This window comes from Triturus cristatus, chromosome 2_1 (genome assembly GCF_964204655.1).
Source record: "Triturus cristatus chromosome 2_1, aTriCri1.1, whole genome shotgun sequence".
Taxonomy (NCBI): domain Eukaryota; kingdom Metazoa; phylum Chordata; class Amphibia; order Caudata; family Salamandridae; genus Triturus; species Triturus cristatus.
In genome coordinates this window covers 1,028,782,311-1,028,803,434 of record NC_140581.1, presented here as the reverse complement: position 1 = coordinate 1,028,803,434, position 21,124 = coordinate 1,028,782,311, and the positions used below count along the sequence as shown (strand labels likewise).

At 47.6% G+C, this 21,124-nt stretch overlaps 1 protein-coding gene across 1 annotated transcript in view; it reads left to right on the top strand.

Annotated features, from left to right (window-relative positions):
* The window catches only part of LOC146866268 (alcohol dehydrogenase 1-like), a 355,353-nt gene that overhangs the window by 140,354 nt on the left and 193,875 nt on the right, over nucleotides 1-21,124 (top strand). The window contains exon 2 of the mRNA XM_085635163.1: nucleotides 1,988-2,089. Within this exon, the coding sequence (XP_085491289.1) occupies nucleotides 1,988-2,089 (102 nt within the window). The remainder of the gene's footprint in view (nucleotides 1-1,987; nucleotides 2,090-21,124) is intronic.

The following is a 21,124-nucleotide window of genomic DNA, read 5'->3' as shown; positions in this document are numbered from 1 at the left end:
ACCTTTCAGACTTCTACAGCCAACAAAAGTAGCTAAGGCCTCTTTCAATTTGTGAGCTGAAAGAACTGTTATACAATATAGTTGACTGTCATACACAAATAAGGCGGTGGTGATAGCAATGCTTGCAAGTAGACCAAACCACTGGCAATCACCCAGGGAAGCATTCGAACTATTGCTTTTTGTCCACTATGCCATTAAGGAGAATTCTAAAATCAGAAGTGACCCTGACCTCATGAGAACAGTCCATCCCAAACTTTCAGGCGGGACCCAATCAAGAAAGAGAGACACAAGGAGCATCCCGGTACTGCAGAACAAGGGACACCTGCCAAACGTACCCCTTGGGGAGCAAAAAATAGCTAGGTTTTCAACAGTTCACTAGAAGTTCTTTAATTGCTGATATAGTGGAAGGCAGATGTTAAGTTGTTCCAGGCCTTAGTCGCCTGGAAGGAAAAGGAATGGCCTCTCTTTCTGGCAAGCCTGACCTTAGGTATCTTAAACAGAAGGGCATCTGATGACCTCAAGGGGTTGGGGAGGTTGCAATGCTGAAACCTCTCAATGAGAAATTTGAGACTGGAGTTCTAAAGCATTCTGCGAGCCAACACTAAAGTGTTACGCTTTTGTACTGGGAGTCAGTGGAGTTATTTTAGATGGTCTGATATTGACTCAAAGTGAGTCTTTCATTCAGCACCTTGTCTGTTTCTGCCTCCTTACTCTAACAGGCATCACAACCCACACCAATACTGACCTAAATGAACTTCGTACTGAATTGTTTGCTGTGCCAATGCTCTATGGGGTTGATAAATCTATCTTCGGAGAAAAAGGGGTAATGGAGCGAAATTAAACACTGTTGCATCAAATACATAATGACAATACACCTTTTGTCTTTGGCCAATTTGATCATTTTCACACCAGTGGCATTTATGGAGATGTCTGTTTGCATTTTGCTTATAGTGGTACTTCATAGGGCTCATGAATCTGCTGAAAAATTTGATTTACGAACTAGGGGTCACCAGTAGGAATCCTGGCCTGTGCCTTATAAAAAAAAGGGCTGATTAGTTTAGGAGTTATTTAACACACCTGATAAATAACAATACTTCTGAGTACGTTATTTATCTGGTGCGATAAACAACACCTATTACCAGTAGGTGGGAAAGGCACGAAAATCCACATGCTACAGTAAATACAGTATCCTTTTCCATGTTAAATTTCGGCAGGTTTGACCAGCTGAAATCTAACAAAGGTTGAGTGATTTAACGCATCCCAAAAATTTTGAATGGGTTCAACACCTTCAAACTCGTAATTCCGCCTTCAACCTCGAATTATCCGACCCATTGTAATCAGGCCCTAAATGTAACACTTATGAAAATACTAATAATAGATTGGGTCTTTTAGTCAAGGCTGCTCTTTGATTTGATTTTTCCTCAAGACCGACCTTTTTGATTTTGAGATCTACAGTGCATGGCATGAAGACTTGCTATCTCTAGCATTCCATCCACAAAACCAATAAGTGTATAGAAACTGGACGTGCTCAGTTCTTGCATAGGTTTCAAGGTTCCACCATTTTTGCCACGTTTTGCAATAATTTTTTGTGAATATTCAACTTGCCCATTGAGCACTGCAGTGTAAATCTGCACAGTGTAAGAGCTCTGGCTACAGTTTTACTGCCATGATTGCAAATGTCACTTCTGCCAACATTCAAAGAGACAACGGGAACTGGCCTTCTTTAGTTTGGCGGATGAGTTAGTCTATTACAAATGTGATGGATATCTCATATGCTATATTACAAGTCCCTTATATCCTATGGCACTTTTAACACTGGGATGGCCAACAGTTTTGTGATGAAGTAACCCCTCCCCCAAACTCAAAATCAGACCCTTTGTGTTTTAAATTTCCATTATCTTACTTATTAATATACATTTGTATAACTAAACACTTTGGCACATTCTAAAAAAACAAATAACTATTTTCCATCATATTTTTTTCCTAGGTTATAAAATGCAAGGCTGCAATTGCCTGGGAGCCCAAAAAACCTCTGTCTATAGAAGAGATAGAGGTTGCCCCACCAAAGGACCATGAAGTGCGGATTAAGGTAAAGAAAGGCTTTCCAATAGTTTTCTGTCTTTTGAAGCATGAACCTGATATTAGATTCCATGGACAAGAGTATACATTTCTCAAATGAATGCTCTGATTGACTGACACACGTTACCTCAAATCCATTTCAGATGGACTTTATATAAAAGTTTGACAGTTGATGAAAACCAGGTCCAATATTATTTTCCTACTTTTCTTTTTGGAGTTTACATGGATTGGAAAACTGTAGAGATTTGGCTGGTCCTAACATTTCCTATGGTGATATAGTGACCACTACCGTAGGTACAGTGGGCATACTCCTGAATCCCTTGGGGATGATTGACACTATTTTTAATTTTGTTACAGGTTAAGCCAGTGGAGTGATTTCAAGATGGCAATAGTGTCATATTTCAGATTGTGGTACTTTCGAACTACAAGTGCTGAATTTGTAACATGTTCTGATGCAAAAACGTTTTTCTTAGAAGCCCCTGACCAGCGATGCAGAATGTTGGCGTTCCTGAATACCAAGGATTTCTAGGGCTAAATGTTTTTGGGGATATACAAAGCCCAAAATATGATTCGGTAACTTGTGACCGAATCGCAATGTGAGTTTTGCGATGTGGTATTTGGAAGGAGTGGTTTTTGAGGTTGTCCCTTATTAATACCTATTAAAAATGGTGTGTATGAATGTTTTGCCACCGTAATGCGGTTGCAAAACATTGGCAACTTACTTCCATTTGAGAAATGGTGAGAACCCACACGCAAATGGAAAGGGGATCACAAGGTTCCCCTTCTCCTTTGACAATGGTTACCAAAATATATTTTAAGAGCGCCTTCTCTTAAAAAATGAAACTTAAAAGTATAATGTTTTTCTTTTTAAACGCATCCCGTTTTCCTTTATGGAAAACAGGCTGCATTTTAAAAAAAAAGATTGCTTTATTTAAAAGCAATCACAGTCATGGTGGTCGGTTGACCACAGCAGGCCCCAATCCCTGTGATGGCAGCGAATCTTAGTGGGTCACAAATTGCGACTTACCTCATTGATATTCATGTGGTAGGTCTATTTGTGACCCACTACGAATCATTAATGATACTCAAAAGGTACAATGGATGTGTTGATAATTTAGATAAATGTTGGCTAATAAGATGCATACTTTGTGCAATAATATTTTGTATTGTGCATTCTTCTTTACTTGCACTTGTGATGCACTTTTTTAAACTAGATCTTCAGAATTGAGATCTGTCATTGTTAAAATTAATTAGAAAGGTTGTTATTTTAATTCATAACAAGTTTTTACATTTTTATCTTTTTTGTATTTACCAAAACCTCTTTAAACTGAAAGATTGAATGTTCTTAACCCTGTGCAAAACTTTGATGACCATGTACCGAAATAAAATAACTGATGATGAAACTCCAAAGAGTTTCAAATATTAGGAATAGCTTTTTCCTAATTGCGAGTCACAAAAAAACACAGAAACAGAAAATTGCTATTCTGATATTTACACATCTAGCACCTACTTTTGATTCTGTCTCATGCTTCTTTTGTCCACCATCCTACACGTCTTGCCCCTTTATTTCATTATTGCGAAATTTTCCATCTCTGTGTCCCCCTTTGTTACAGTTCTAAAGCCATTCTCTTCCCCCTTCACCCCTTCTCTGCCTTTCTCTCTCTTGTTCTAGGTCAAAGTTTGATGATTAAAAACAAGCGATGGTCTCCAGAAATGAGTGCTGGTGGATGCAACCTGCAACCATCAGCTCAAATTAACCATGGCCAGCTACCTGACTTTATATTCCTACCAGAGTTTGCATTTGTTTTAAGGTAGTCCTATGATTGTAAAATGGCAAGGCCTGTGTGTGGTAGGAATAGCAAACAGATTGTTTCCATACAATCAGTGGGCAGATGAGGAAGGGGTATGTTATTTAAATATCTATTCCCTCTTCTGCCATATTATCTTACAGGAAACTGCCTAGATTTTGCTTGTTTTTGTGCTGGGGATGCGACTTACCACGGCTGTGTCAAAGGCATGTTGTTACATTTCTGTCACCAACCACCAATGCTCCTCTTTGACTTGTGTACAAATGAAAGAGGATCATTTGTACACAAGCTGTGTAAGTTTCAAGTATCCAGAAGTATGACTTTAGATTTACCTGGTCTTTGGAAGTGTGCATCTGGAAATGAAAGTGATATAATTAGATAACATAAGGCAGTGACATAAGTACAAAAGGGAACAACAGTTTTGCATGGGTGGATAAAATGAACGTGCTATATGAATTTAAATGCTTATTAATGTTCAAGGTGCAAGACTGACTGTTTATGTGCTTTTCAGCAGTGAATCTGCTTCCAATGTCTGTCCTCTGATTGAATTCCCAAGTCTTTAAAGACAGAAAAATAACTAAAGATGTGAAGCTTGGATTAGCCCCATTTGGCATTCATTCGATTTTATGCCAGAGTGACATTTGTTGTTTTGAGAGCATGTATAAAGCTTCCTGGTCTTATTAGAACTGACAAAAATCTGAGCTTTTAACTATAATATCATAAGCAGTTGAGGTGAAGATGTCGCTGCTTCTACCAACCCCAGATGTCATTATAATCCTTGACCGTGAAAAAGGTTAGTAACTGAGTGAGAGCAAGACCATTCTTTCTGCATGCTTTGAGTAAATATGCTCCTTTTGTAATAGAAAGTGAGCAATTTTCAGTCCATGTGACGACATAAAGCAGGAAAGCCTGGATTCTATATTATCAGTCGGACAGAAAGCATTTATTAAATTTGCTACCGTGAGCTGCCAAAGACAATATTTTAGGAAGCTCCCAAGTTAGCCTATGTCAGGCGTGGGATCACTGACATAATATTGATGCATACAATATCGGGGAATAAATATATCAGAAAAAAAATATTGTTTGCAAAAATATTGCCTTCCTTTAGCTTACGCATAAAACCACAAATTTCGAGAAAGCAAATATCGTTGCTAAAAATATCGATTTCTACTTACATCGAAAACACTAATATTGGAAACAAAAATTTCCTCACCTTCAAATAAACACATTTGTCAAAAATATTGATTCACACAACATCGACTACAATATTATTGCCAAAATAATTATTATACATTTGAAAATATTAGATAAAATACTTTTTAGTAAAACAATTATTTAAAATAAACTGAAAAAATACACTTTTAAAATAAAAATAAACATAAAAATAAACAAATTACATCACTAAAATATTTACAATTCACTCCCAAAAAATAACTACATTCATAACAATATGACAAAGTATTATTTTCATTAACTGCAAACATGTATACTTCATCTTAAATATTAATAAATACAATTATATTAAAAACTATCAAACTATATATCAACGTTTAAATATAGAACTTAAATTTGCATTTACCATAGAAGGATATAACTGATAAAAAAAATTGCTAAATAAATAAATAAATATTGGTTAAGAGTAACTAAACTAACCAATAAAGTCAAACTATATACAACCTTAACCAATGAAATTAGGCATTTAAACCAACAATATACACTCATTTTAGCAACAAAATACTTCTAAAAACACAAACACTGCAAGGTAAGGAAACTCTGCCGGATTCTCTAACCAGCCCCTTAAAGAAGAACTATATACATCTCGACATTAACCTAACCAAGTAAGTAAAATGTATATTTAAACTAAAACCTACGCTTAAATTAACTTAAAAATATAAATTAGCAATTATTTAACAAAATACTCTCCAACCACTATGGGGTCCATTAAGATGTAGGGCGGTGGGACCACCGCTGCGCCGGCGGTGCGGAGAAATGCCTTTTTCCGCCCACTAGCAGCGGACATCACGCCCTCCATATCAGTATGGTCAAACATAGGCCAATTTCCGACCGCCGCGGTGCGACGCGCACCACCATCAAAGTGTGGCCGCCACCGCAACGGTGGGAGCCAATGGAGACCCTCCGCCATGCGGAATGACGTCCGCCGTGGTCCACAAATTAGGATGACTCAAGCAAGCAGACGCACTGCAGCGGAGACACCGCACAACCAGAGACAGCGGAAACTCGACAGCGGAGCGCGAAACCAGAGTCCCGGTCCACACCACCCGAACACGACCACAATGGACCCAGCTCTATACGTCTTTCCGGTGCTGTACCTGCTACATCACCAGGAACTCATAGACTGCCGCGGACGACGCTGCAGGTATGCAATAACACAACACACAACACACAACACACAACCCAGGGCCTGACACAGGGTCCAAATCCACATCAGACACACTAGGGGGGACAGGGACACATCCACAAGGGCACCCACACATCACCCACCTGCCACAAAGTCACCCCTCTTCATCCTGGGCATACAGCTACCGCCACCATACAGCAATGTCCCGGTCACGTCACCGAAGCGGCGAACACAAGCAAATACATGCACACAATGCAGAAGGCAGGGCCAGTGCCAGGCATGGGCAGGGCAAAAAGACCACAGGGACACACCCACTCCCACCACACACTAGCACACCCCGTGAAGGCACATGCCATGTGGCCCCCCTGTGCACCCCATGCACAACAGCAAGCCAGGGCAATACATTCCATGCACCACACAAGAAACAATCATGGAGACACACAATGCAGGAGTGGCTGCACAGGAACACACAACACACAGCACAGTAGCACAGGGTCAGGGAAACACACGCAACACCACACTCAGGGAAAAAGCAATGGGGACAAGCAACAAATGAACACACACAAGGAATTAACATCCAAATGGACACACAGCCTGCACAATCATACATACATATCACAGACTGACACACACACATATACACAACCCACATGCCAACAGCAATGGAGCACAACAAATAGAGAAACTAAAGTGGGCTGCACACAAATGGAAGGCCATGCAGACACACAACAAGCATGTGTACATCACATCAACACAAGGAACAGAGCACAACACCCTCACACCATCAAAGCACACATGGCTGGCACAGTCAGTGAAATCAAACCACAGACAGCTCAGTACAACAACACAGGGAGACAGCAAGGCAAACCATGTATAGGCACAAGGATGAGAGGATGAAAGGAAGGCCCTGAAGTAAAACTGGGAACAACCACACATCCATACAACTACTTCACAGGAGTACACCAGCAGCACTACACACAGGGACCATCTACACACCTCAGGACTGACAAACACCAGTAAGAATCTACACACATACCCCCTCACACCAGCAGCACACAACACCAGTGCCAAACACAGTGAAGGCTGGCACTACTTGACAGGCAATACACACACAAACAACCACACACCCTGGGCCCAGCCACAAACATCACACACACAGGGATGCCACCACAACTGTGGAAACAAATACAACAGACAAACACATAACCCAACAGAAACACACAAAGAGCCACAACAACAACAACAGACATGCCCTGTGCAGCTAAACTGGGAAAAGGCAATGGGAGCACAGACACAACAGGAGTGCACAACCTCATCACTCAGGTACAATGCACAGACAACATACCACAACACATGCAAGAAGTGCACCATCACAGAACAACACAGCCAAAGCAAACAAACAACAGATGCACAGGCAGAACAATCACATAGCAAACATAGCACAACATCAGGGGATGCACACCAGGCAATCACAAGGCAACATACAGACACAGCACTGCATGCACAACAAGCTGTGTGTGCACACCAAGCATACCAGACACACACAGACATCAGTGACAGAACAGCAACCCACACAACACCATACAGCACAGCATAAAGACAACAGCACACCCAGGAAGTGAAGCAATAACACAAACAACACACATACATCCAACACAACACCCAACAGATGCACAAGTCTGGGACACAAAGGTGGAAACAACTTGACAACAGGACTGGGCAGCACACACAGTTTAACTGCATAGCATCAACCATGACTAACAAACAGTACCAGAACATCAAACATGACCCATTGGGGAAATGACACTTTGCCCTGGACAAAGAACTGCACCACAAAGCACAGTGGCACACATGAAGTCATGGGGAGGCACACACACATACAAATCAAGGGGACAGCTCACACCAAAGTGAAGTGTACTGCATGTCAGTAGGAGACATGGCAGGAGTGTACCATACCCAAAGAGAGGGAGTGCAGACCCACAATGGGTAGGCAGCTGAAGCACAGATAGGGGATGGCATGACAACACAAACAACATGCCACACTGGAGGCAAGAAGGCACCATGGTACAGCAAGGCATGAGAAAACACAACCACAATGGCAGTGTGGAGCAGCAGGTCTGCACAGACCCCACAAACAGCCACCAGACACATGGATGTGCAACAAAACATAATACTGAATTGCCAGTAACACCCTCTGCATACTCACAAATGACAAAAACAACAAGTAGGAGTCAGACAGAACTGCAAGGACACACTGCACAGTGCACAACATACAACTCACACATGGGCATACAACCACATCCACAGAAATGAACAGTCAAAACAACAGGCACACAACTCCTGGGTGACATGTGTGTAGTTGACACTGCATAGGCATGCACACATCAACACTCCCCACAAACTCATCCCCCTCACACTGCACACTACCTGGCCATCCAAGAGCACACATGGAAAGTAAGCCATGGGACTAGGGTGACTGGCCATCACAAGATGACCCCACACATACACCACTGGGCACACATATAGGAAGAACACCCACATGATGACCCTGGACAGCCTGCCTACAATACTGTGTGCAGAAACCCACCCTGTGCTGACAGTGCCCCCAACCTGACATGTGTACAATAGAGCCAACATGAACTAATCAAGTAAATGACAACTGCAAACCATTAGAAATTGACACCGTTGCCACCACACGCATATGTGCCAAGAAGAACTGAAGACCCTGTCATCCCTGAAAAAAAGAGAGCAAGTGAGCCCAAACATTGACCATGTTGAAGTGCCACACAGACCATGTGGCACAGTAAACCATTTACACACAGCAACAGACCTTTATTCAGTAAGGACACTGACAAAATAGACAACTGGAGCAACTGTCTTTATTCACAAATTGCACAGATAGTCACCATGAGACGAGAAGAGTAAGGCACAAAATGCAGAGCATGTCCATGAGAAGCTGCACAGGCAAGGGTCCAAAACAGCAGTTAACAACAAGGCCAGTGGCCAGGGCTAAGTGCAGAGCATGTCCATGAGAAGCTGCACAGGCAAGGGCAAAACAGCAGTGAGCAACAAGGCCAGTGGCCAGGGCAGAGTGCAGAGCATGTCCACGAGAAGCTGCACAGGCAAGGGTCCAAAACAGAAGTGAACGGCAAGGCCAGTGGGCATGACAAACTGCAGACTGAGTCCATGAGAAGCTGCACAGGGAATGTGTGCGACTGTACCTTTCCATGGTCAGCAACACAGTCAGGGGGCAACAATGTGCAGTACAGGCCCACCTGTGGGAGACACAGGTGTGTGAGGGTGACTTACACTCAGACTTTGCTGTCAGGCTGACTGGGAGCTGGCTGTGTCTCGGGGACTGTTGAGGCACTTAAAGGGGGAGAGAGCTGAACATCTAAGGTAGAGCTATCAGTGGCTTGGCAAGCTGGAGGGCTGTTTGGACCAGGTGGTGTAGTGTCATGTGGAGGTGGAGTCACGCAGACGGGAGTCACAGTGTGGCTGGGAGATTGTGGAGGGGTGCCCTTCCACTTCTTGGGGATCCTAAATGGCTTGCCTGACTTGAGATCAATGGGAATTGGTGTGGGCACAACAGGCACACACACCACCACTGCTGCAACAGGTGCAGGCGCTGGCAGCCCCTCTGGTGATGTGCTGGACCCACCTGTTTACTAGGTGTTAGCCCTACAGTGCCCTCCGGCCCCTGCTTCACTGGGCTTGGAATGGGAGTCGAGGTGGTTGGTGATACTGCCTTGGTGCCCTTCCTATGTGTACCCTTGGCATGCTCCACCTCCTTGGTGGGCACAGACACTGTATGTTTATCTTTGCGTGATGCTTTAGGGGCAGGAGAGTCCTTGGATGGGGATGCCACTGAGGCATGTGTGCCTGAGCTCTTCTCTGCTAATTGTCCACTAGTGTCGCCTGACTGGCTTTTCTCCCTGCGCTCTGGGGTGCTTTTGGTCTTCTGTGGGGATGGTGTCTGCGCACTGGACCGCTTGGGTTTCTGCTGCTGTGTGCTCCGTGTACTGTATCGTGACTTTGATGTATGTGGACCGTGGTCACTATCGTCAGACGTGGCCACTGCCCGGGGGGTGGACAAAGGGACTGGAGCTGGACTGTGAGAATGTGTCTGTTGCAGGGCAGACGTCACTGTTGACGACAAAGCCTGGACTGTCCGGTGCAGCCCACCCACGTCAGAATGTATGCCCTCCATGAAAGCAACCACCTGTGGGCCAATTTCTTGTCGTGGTCAATGAAGGCATTGAGGAGAGCTATCTGGCCTACACACAGCTGGCGCAAAAGATCCACAGACTCAGAACTGATGGCAGCAGGGGCGGCAGAGACAGGGGCAGCAATGCCAGGGGTGGAGGACACTCTTCCCCTCTTACTGAGGCAGACACGGGCAGCACCAGAGGAAGTGGCTGGGAGGGTGGGCAATGGCCGCTGTGTGGTGGAAGTCGATTCAGAGTCCCCGTTCCCTGTGCCCTCCTACATGGACGCATCCCCGCTGGCATCGGATGATGTTGTGCTTTGCGTCTGGGACACCTCCAGCAGACTCCTGTCCCCCTCTGATGCGCTGGTGACATCTGTGTCACTGGGCTCCTGGGCAGCTGTGGTGCTAGTTTCACCCCCACTGGTGTCCGTCTCCTGTCCCACCATAACCACAGGTGATTCTGCATGGGGAGAGAGAAGTAGGGTCAGGTCAATTGCAAAAACAGAACAAACATATGCAAGCAATGCATGACAAAGGTTGATCAAATCTACATGTTGCACACCACCCTGTGCAATCACATCGTGCCGCCAACTCACTACATAGACTCAAGCAGTGCATGGAAACAGGAAACTCAGGCATGAGTGAGCCATGTGATGACCACACAGCACAACACCCTGCTTGTGGTTCTGCTCAAACAGACACACAACTAGTTCTGAGCACATCTAGGGACGTGATGGGGGCACAGTACTTGTTGCCAATGACAGAACTGGATGGGTCAGGAGGGGACAACACAGACCCAGACTACAACATGACAGCCCACAATGGACATTAGCTCATGCCACCCACCATGTCGCACCTTGGGGACAATAGAATGCTGCACATTGCTTTCAGATGTCTAGCCCTCCACAATATGGGTGCATGCAATGGATGCATTGATGTACGCACAGATTGGGCACACTGCCGTTCCCTCCCATGAGATTCCCAAGACTACACCAATGCAGAAGAAACCTGAAGAGCACAACTCAGAATGTAATGTGAAGGCACAGCATCCAAATCTACTTTGCAAGTACAGGTAGGGCAAATACATGCCACAGGCACCCAGGCCAGCAGCCACTTACATGCCACAGCATCACACTACCAACATCACAGAGGCCAGCGCTGGCACAGGTTCTGTACACATGCAGCCAATCCCATCCAAAGTCAGACTCCCCAAATGCTCACCCCTGGCTTGCTGCTGATGCTCCTTCAAACGTGCATCCAGCTAAGGCTGTGTCACCGCCAAGATGCGCCCCATTAGTGGTTTCATGCTGCGCCGTGCCAGACGCCCAGTGCGAGGAAGCAGCCCCAGGGTCATCTCCGCCACATTCTTTGCCAGCTGGCTGATGTCGTCCCATCTCTTGTGGCAGTGGGTGCACCGTCGGTTTGAGGCCCCCAGGGCTCGCACCTTCGCTGCAATGGCCCTCCACATGGCCTTACGCTGGTGTACCTTGAGCTGCAGGCATGGGAGGCAAGAGTGAGAAATGATCAGGGACACAGTGCCATGTACCGACATCTACAAGTATGGCAGCAAGATATAACATCATCACATATCCAATGATAGGTCAATCAGAGACTATAGTACAGCCCACATGGGACCCCTGCATGGGAAAAGCTGATGTTAAAGCATGGAGGTGTGAGGGGGAACACAGTCCCTGCACATCTCACACACATGCAGGATGCCAGCACTGAAACCTGCCTGCCCACATCTCCAGTCAATTGTTGGGTTGAGCAACACATACTTCACATATCAACCTGTGTTTGGGGGGTGACCCACTGTGTCCAAGACTGTGCAGCCCTCAATGTCCCTGCTTGTGAATAGATAACTGTGTCATGGATGTCACATTGAGGGACATGATCTCACAAATACCAAATGCCCCTCACAAGGGCGGTTGTGTGCAATCTACAGTGCTGAGATGGCCCATAGCTGGAGTGCAATGTGAAAAAACTGATGTCATACTCTGTAAGTGAAGTGATGTGTCCTTATCTTTGTAGATGGGGACTGTGCTGTCCAGCTTGGCTCACACTGAGATGGACTACAGGGGCACACACAGCCATCCTGCCAAGCAATCACTGTCCTGACTACAGCATGAACAACCTTCTGTGTCACTGTATGGCTGACAACACAACACAGGTCACTCATACTTACATGTGCAGGGAGGGAAAGCTGTGGCATTGGGTACACACACCCTCCCACTGGAGACAGCATGTCAGGCAGTGCATGACACTACCCAACACTCCCAGGCACATACTGCATCAGTCCACTACATGTGTGGCCCCCCTGCCCTACCACACCACTGTTTAAGACTCACCACGACATTTGGGGCACCATATAGCTTTGGGTACTGTGTGAGCACCACGTCCACCAGGACCTCCAGCTCCTTGCTCGCAAAGGGACTAGCACGGATATTCTCTGTCCTTGCCATCACTGTGGATGTGAGACAACAGCAGGGGATTTTGTTGGCGAGGGTCCCCAGGCAGCAGTCCCTGGAGGCAGCAGCAGGTGAGGGGTCTCAGGCAGCAGTCCCTGGAGGCAGCAGCAGGTGAGGTGTCTCAGGCAGCAGGCTCTGTGAGCAGTGGCAATGTGGGGCTCACTCCCACATATATTGCCCCCTGGGGTCGTTTCAAAGGTGCCAAGCTGCAGCAATTGGTGATCCATGTCTGCCTCTTTCAAATGCATCGAATGACCGCCTCCGCGGTGGTGGAGCACGCCTACCGCGACCTTCAAAATTGCATCATGTCACCATAATCATGGCTCCCATTGGCTGTAAGGGCATGCTCCATGGCGGTGATACAACGCTGGGGCCCGGGGTGCACTACCGTGATGGTGCATCTTTCAAATGCAGCCAATGACCGCCTCTGCGGTGGCGGAGCACGCCTACCGCGACCTTCAAAATTGCATCATGCCACTACAATCATGGCTCCTATTGGCTGTAAAGGCATGCTCCATGGCGGTGATACAACGCTGGGGCCCGGAGTGCGCTACCACGATGGTGCATCTTGCAAATGTAGCCAATGACCGCCTCCGCGGTGGCGGAGCACGCCTACCGCGATCTTCAAAATTGTATCATGCCACCTCTATCGAGCTTCGCATTGGCTCTAGGGCGAGCTCCATGGTGGTGTAACACCGCAGGGGCCCGGAGTGCGCTACCGCGATTTTAGTGGCGGAGCATGCCAACTGCCATTTCCACATGTCTCCATGCCTATGACTACTGCACTTGTGTGAATAGGGGTGCTGTTGACACACCGCCGGTGCCAGGCAGTAGCTACCACAATATGGGTGCCATGCATTGACACGTGGCACTGCCATTCTGGCTGCGGAGCATGCCAACCGCCATTTCCACATGTCTCCATGCCTATGACTACTGCACTGGTGTGAATGGGGGTGCTGGTGACATACCGCCGGTGCCAGGCAGTAGCTACCGCGATATGGATGCCATGCATTGACACGAGGCACCGCCATTCTGGCGGCAGAGCATACCAACCGCCATTTCCACATGTCTCCATGCCTATGACTACTGCACTGGTGTGAATGAGGGTGCTGGTGACACATTGCCGGTGCCAGGCGGTAGCTACCACGATATGGGTGCCATGTAATGGTGATGGGCATCTGTCAAACATCAACAGTGCATAGTGCCAACATGTTCAATGGCACATCATTGTGCACACGATGCCAATGTTCAATTTACTCCACTGATTGCTACACATGCCATGTTTGTGTGTGTGTAATGTACATTTGTCTGTACCCACTCACATGTCACTTAAGGATGTGATGTTGGTGTAGGCAGGACAGTGTAGTCCTGGACTGTACAATGTGTACACATGTCAATGTGTTGAGGTCCAGTGACAATCACAGCAATGCTCGTCTCGATGAATGTTGATCTATTTAGCAGTGCCTCTCATGTCTGCCCATGAACACATTCATCATTCCAGCGCCGACTGTGGTCATTGTGTGGTGGATGTGTGCCAGGTTGTAATGACGCATCAAGGTGTGACCGGTACAGCAGCTAGGAAGGAGACAGTGGTTTCAATTAGTTACACATATGCTGGATGCTAGACTCCCAGGTGTGCACATGTGTACTGTGGCCATATCCCTATGTGCATTCACATAGCCAAAGATGGTGTTTGAGGTACTTGTCTTGTGTAAGTTGACACGTGTGCCTTTTGTGTAGCTGAATGTGTCCCTCCATGTAAGCTGGTCTGTTAGTCACTATAGATGTCAGTCATTGTTGTCGTTGTGTCATCCTAAACGTGATATGCTGTGCACATCTCTTGCTGTATTGCATTGACATGTGTCCACTATCATCTCCAATAGGAGGAGGCCAAATTTGATTCGTCACTTGACGGTGTTGGAGGACATGGAGGATATTGCGATCATACGCAAATGCCGCCTGGACAGAGCCACCCTGAAAACCCTTTGTGATCTGTTGGAGCCCCACTTGCAGCCACGCTGGACATATCCAACAGCTTTCACCCCTACTTATAAGGTGATGGCAGCCCTGCATTTTTTTGCCACAGGATCATTCCAGGAGACTGTGGCCAGTGGTGGTGGGATGTCACAACCGATGTTCAGCATGGTGCTGCGTGATGTACTGTCCGCCATGATGCTATACAAAGACAGATACATCCATTTCCCCAGGGGTGCTGAATTGCCTGCTGTGAAGGGAGACTTCTATCCCCTTGGACACATCCCCAATGTTGTTGGGGCCATTGATTGCACCCATGTCGCTCTTGTGCCACCACAGGCAAACAAGCACATTTACCGCAATCGCAAGCATTACCACTCCATCAATGTGCAGGTGATGTGCCTGGCAGATATGACCATCTCGCAGGTGTGTGTCAAATTCCTAGGCTTGGCCCACGACTCCTACATCCTGAGGAACAGCATAGTGCCCCAGCTGATGGCTAATCTTCTTTCAGAGTATGCCTAGTCGTGTGGTGTGCTGTGTGTGTGACCTGCTCCCCTGAGACTCTGCGATGTTGCAATGTCTATTTGTGTTTGTCATACCTAGGTGACTCTGCATAGCGTAACCGTCCCTGGTTGCTGAGCCCACTGTGGAATCCCAGGTCCCCGGCTGAAGTCCGCTACAATGAGGCCCATGGGAGGACACGTTGTATGGTGGAGCGTACTTTTGGCTTGCTCAAGTCACATTTCCGGTGCCTGGACAAGACTGGAGGTGCACTGGCATACTCGCCATGGAAGGTGTGTCAGATTGTTGTGGCATGCTGCATGCTCCACAACCTAGCCATTCGCAGGCAGATTCCCCTGCTCCTGGTTGATGGTGAGGACCCAAGGCCCCAGCCTACAAACCAAGCCATGTCCAGTGATAAGGACAGTGGAGAGGAGGAAGGTGTTGACCTGCGTGAACAGCTCATCACCTGCTACTTCACTTGGCGGTGGGTGTCAATGTGCAACATACCCATTGTCTGATGATATTGCTGTTGTCGTGAAGGGGCATGTGAGAATTGTAGCATCAGCCAGTTGTAGACTCAGTGGTGGTTGGAAATGTTTCTAGGACATGTCATTTGGGATCATCAACGGGACGTGTATGTTGACACTTGGGGGCCATTGTGACATGTGCATGTTGGGTTATCCTGGTGTTAGGGCTTGTGTGATGTCTGTGATGCCACACCCAGACCAGTGACAGTTGTTTTGTTGTGTTTCCCTAGGTGCCTTCGACTTCTCCTTGCCTACATACAGGCCATGGTCCTGGTACATTGTGATCATGTTGAAGACTGTATACCCTGCAATAAAGACGGAGCAGACACAACAACATGTGTGTGAGGATATTTTATTTACTATGGTGAGATGCAAGGGGGGGTGTACATTTCCATTGGGGGTGAGTTGACAGTCGTGGTAGATGAGATGGTCGAGTAGTCACCACATTGCTGTGGTGACCCAGTCCAACAGGCAGATGCCTTTCACAAGGCAGTGTGGGGTAGGACAGTCCAAAGAGTCAATGAAGTGGTGGAGAGGGTTGCCATCATGGCTGGCTCCGTGACTTGCATCTGGCAGGTGCTTTGCCTCCTGACACTCCCATGGTCTTCTTGGGATGGCCCCTTTGACGTTTGGCAGGGGGGGCCCTGTTGCAGGGCCAGTGGGGTCTGAGGACTCACCCCTCTCTGTGGGCGCAGGGGAGATGGTGAACTGTCAGTGTGCAGCCCACCAAAGGGAGGCGGAGGTGTTTTCTGGGGCGCATGCCTGTCCCTCAGTACCGCCACTTGCTGGCCCAAGAGGTCCACGATTTGTCCCATGCATCTGTCGATGGACCTCATCAGCAGGATGAGCTCGTGCAACAGATCGTCCAACCGGCCCGTTCGTCCCTGGGCCTGTTCGCATGCGCCCAGGACACTGGTGATGTGTTCCAGGGAGTGGGTCCCAGCCTCCTGGTATCCCTAGGTGACCCTGCCACTCCCACCTCCCCTGCTACCACGGACCTGTTGCCTCACCACTGTGGGCATCCTGTTCCTGTCCTCCTCCATGGGTGGTGTGGGCGGGGCATCCTCTGGGACAGGGAGGATGTTGCCGGCAGCACTGGTGGTGGTGGTGGTGGCTGTGGCTGTGGCTGCACAGGCCGTGACAGCAGGGGTCTGCTCAGGAGTTGTTGTTGCCGCAGATGTGGTGGGGAGAAGCTGGGGTCCTGGGACCTGTTGCTCCCTGGCACACCAGATGGGCCGGCCTCAAGCTCATCGTCCACGGAATCCTGGGAGTCAACATCCGAGAGTCCTTGTACCGGGGGTGGAGACTGGCTCTGCAGGTTGCTGGTGTTGTCCTCTGCAGTGAGTTCTTGGTCACCTGTGGGTCAGATGGGAAATGGTCATTGCAGTGCACCCGTCAAGCTTTGGGTTAGCTGTGTGTCATTCACATTTTGTACACTGCACAACTGACATATCATCACATTGTTGACTGTGTGCAGTACTGTGCTCCCTGACATGATACAGTGGTACAAGCATTACTTGTCCATGGTGCAAGGTGTCAGGGCATACCATGCGAACCGTGTCCAATTGAGGTTTAATGGGACTTGATGCCATCTAGGGCCTGGCACAACATGTGTTTAATTGTGGACTCATGGTTTAGTTGTCTGACCTAGTAGACGTCACATCTGGCCATGGACTGGCCATTGTCATCTCCTGCATCCGTTTGTCCTGTCATGGGCATATCTTGATTTGTGCCACCACACATGCTTTCATATTTTGAGAATGGTCCTTGTTGCACTTGCCCCATGGTGATGCACATGTAACTAGTTGCTGTGCATGAATGTGCCCAGGCTTTCCTCTACTTGTGCATTGGTGTGTCACACTTTGGTGGTTGTGACAGTTTCCTTGGCTTACCTGTGTGCTTGGCAATGGGTAGGTATGGCTCTTTGTGCAATGTGAGGGCTGGTGTAGTCATATGGCACCATTTAATTTGGAGAAAATGTGTGGATGCACGTACTGGCTACCTACCTGTGAGTTTGTTTGTTGTACTGCAATGGCTTCCAACTGCTCTTGGGTGGGGTGGGGGAGGGATCCATCCTGCTGAGGTGTGGGACAAAGGGAATGTTGGGAGTAGTAGTGCAGCACTCCCAGCCACAAACACCCTTCCAGGGAAGATGGCTACCTACCTGTAAGTTTGATGAGGGTTCTGTAATGGCTGACACATGCTTCTGGGTGGGGTGGGGTGGGGTGGAGGAGGGATCCATCTTGCTGAGGTGTGGGACACAGGGAATGTTGGGAGTAGTAGTGCAGGCCCCCCATCCCAGACACCAGGGAAGATGGCTACCTACCTGTGAGTTTGTTTGTTGTACTGCAATGGCTTCCAACTGCTCCTGGGTGGGGTGGGGGAGGGATCCATCTTGCTAGGCTGTGTGACAGGGGGCATGGTGGGAGTAGTGGTGCAGGCCCTTCACCCCCAGACACCCTCATTGTGAAGATGGCTACCTACCTGTAAGTTTGTTTGTTGTAATTCAATGGCTTTCAACTGCTCCTGGGTGGGGTGGGGGAGGGATCCATCCTGCTCAGGTGTGGGCCAGGGGGCCTGGTGGTTGTTGTAGTGCTGTCTGCCTGTACACATGCCCCCATGGTTATGTTGTTAGATATGTTTGTGGTGAATGGGAGTGGGTGTATGTTGGATCTGTGAGCCATGTTTTTGTCAGTGTGGGGTGCAGATGGATGGTGTGTGTCCTAAGTGGTGTAGCTTTGTAGTTGTGCAAGACAGTACATAGCAGAGTGGCGGTAGTCATTTGTTTGTACTTACCAGCCTCCACTCCACCGGCTACTCCTATGAGACTCTCTGAATGCAGTATGGCAAGCACCTTCTCCTCCCATTGTGTGAATGTTTTAGTGGAATTGGAGGGCCACCGCCTGTCCTCTGAGCCAGCTCATGGTTCTTGCTCCTCCTCTCCTTGACCACCCTCTTCAGGTCATGCTACCGCTTCATGATCTCCTTTTCTGTTCTTGGGGGGACTCTTTGGACTATCCTAACCCACATTTGTGTCCTTGTGGCTAATGGTGTATGTTGGACCAGGGTACCAAAAAGCTGTGATTCCACTCTGACTATCTCATCTACCATGACCTTCAACTCACTCTCAGTGAATTTGGACATTTTCTGTGTGGCCATGGTGTGTGGTGTGCAAAGTGATTGTGGGTGCAGGGGTGTGAGTGGTTGTTTTGGTTATGCTGTGTATGGTGTGTGTTGTGCAGGGGGTTAGTTGTGCCAGTTTGGAGGTGGTGGTGCTGTGTGTGGTGTGGCTGGTGATGTTGTGTCATTTGTCTTTCCTGTCAGCTGGGGTGGGTGTCCCTTCTCTCCTGGAGTTTTGCAAAGGGATTGTGGTGGTGAAGGGGCTGGTTTTATACACAGCTATGTGGGTGTGTCCAATTGGGGTGTTGCTGACAGGTGTGTTGTCCTGGGATTTGTATTTTTCGTTTTGCCATGTGGTTGTGTCATTGGCGGTGTGTTTTGTGTATTTGGGAGGCATTTCTAGTTTTCTGTGTGCACTTTTTGGCCTTTTTGTGGGGTTTTGGCTTCGTTCGCCATATTTTTGACGGTTCGTCCGCCGCGGTGGCTGTGCTTCAGCTCTTCCGCTGGCTCTCCCATTCATTCCATTGTGCGACATCGGCGGTCGGAGACTGTGGTACGTACGGCAGGACCGTCAGGGATATGCTAATTTCCGGGGCGGTGTCTCCGCTATACTTGCGGTGGGTTGTTGTTTTTCCGCCGCGATTCCGACCGCCGCAGATGGATTTTGGCCATCTCCGCCCGCTAGGGGCGGTTATTCTGGGGCAAGTACCGCCGCGGTTGGATTTTTGGGGCGGTTAATGCTAATTTGTCCGCCGGTTTTCCTACAGGGCCGGCGGGCGGTTGTTTTCCACTTCCAAGGCGGTCGGGGTGTTTTTCCGCCCTACATCCTAATGGGCCTCTCAGAGTCATAAGTCTACAGATTTTTTGTCTATAATTACATACATTTTGCCTAGTTGACACAATGTAACATCCACAATGGATACAGTAGTTTTGGGAGGGATACATTTTTGTCACAACCTGAATAAAAGGTGATCTTACAGTTATGCACTATGCATTACCATCATGTATGATGTCCATTTCTTACATGGACTCACTCTTACCTCAAAGATAGTTGTTGGTGATCTCTGTGTGTCGTGCACGACCCTCTGCTGCACATGTCCTATCCTGTTGCACCTGTAGTGGTGGTAACTCATCATCTGAGTCAGATTCGTACTCAATGGTGATGTTGTGCTGACCCTTCCTCACTGCGATATTGTGCAGGATGAAACGTGGCGATGATCTTACAACACATCTCAGGTCTGTACAGTAGTGCTCCTCCACTCTTGTGGAGGCAGCGGAACCTGGACTTCAGTTTCCCAAACTATGATAGAGCGTGTTGTTCTGTGTGCCCTGTTGAACTGCCTTTCACTTCTTGTCCTTGGAGTGAGGTATGAGTATCCAGGGACGCAAGGCATATGCACTATCTCCTTAAGAGCATGAGAAGGAAAACCATTAGGTCACATTTCATGAACAGTTGTGGGTACTGTATTCATTGAGTTCCCAAATGTCTTACCCAGTAGAAAACCATCACCAAATTCACTAGTCTTTTTTTATTCCACTGTGGCGGAACATGAAGGAGTCATAGGTGCTGCCTGGGAATCTGGACACAAGGTCTGTTATGATACAGGAGGCTTCACACACTACCTGATCATTGAGTGAGAAGGGGACATATGGCAAAATGGGTGCCATCACACAGCCAATTACTTTGGGGAACTGTGCTAGAACATGAACTTGGTCTGTTGCAATTATTGGGGGCTATTTGGGAAATCTATGTATTGGATAACATTGCTAACCATGATGTCCAGGAACTTGTGAAAGAACATGCAAAAGGCACTTTGTGACACCCCCCTTGCCACTGCTATGACCCCCTGTTAACTGCCAGAAGCTAAGAGGTATAAGCAGCACAATATGTGTACATGTAGTAGGGTTACATTGCTCCTGAGTGTTGGGGTATGTAATTCAGCTATTAGGTTCCGGATTACCTCTCTACTGAGTCTGTACTTCTAAAACATCTCCTTTTCTGTCTGTGTCCAAGCAGGGTAGCCCTCACTCTAAATAACCTCTCCTGTCTCCTCCTCTTTCTCTGCCTACCA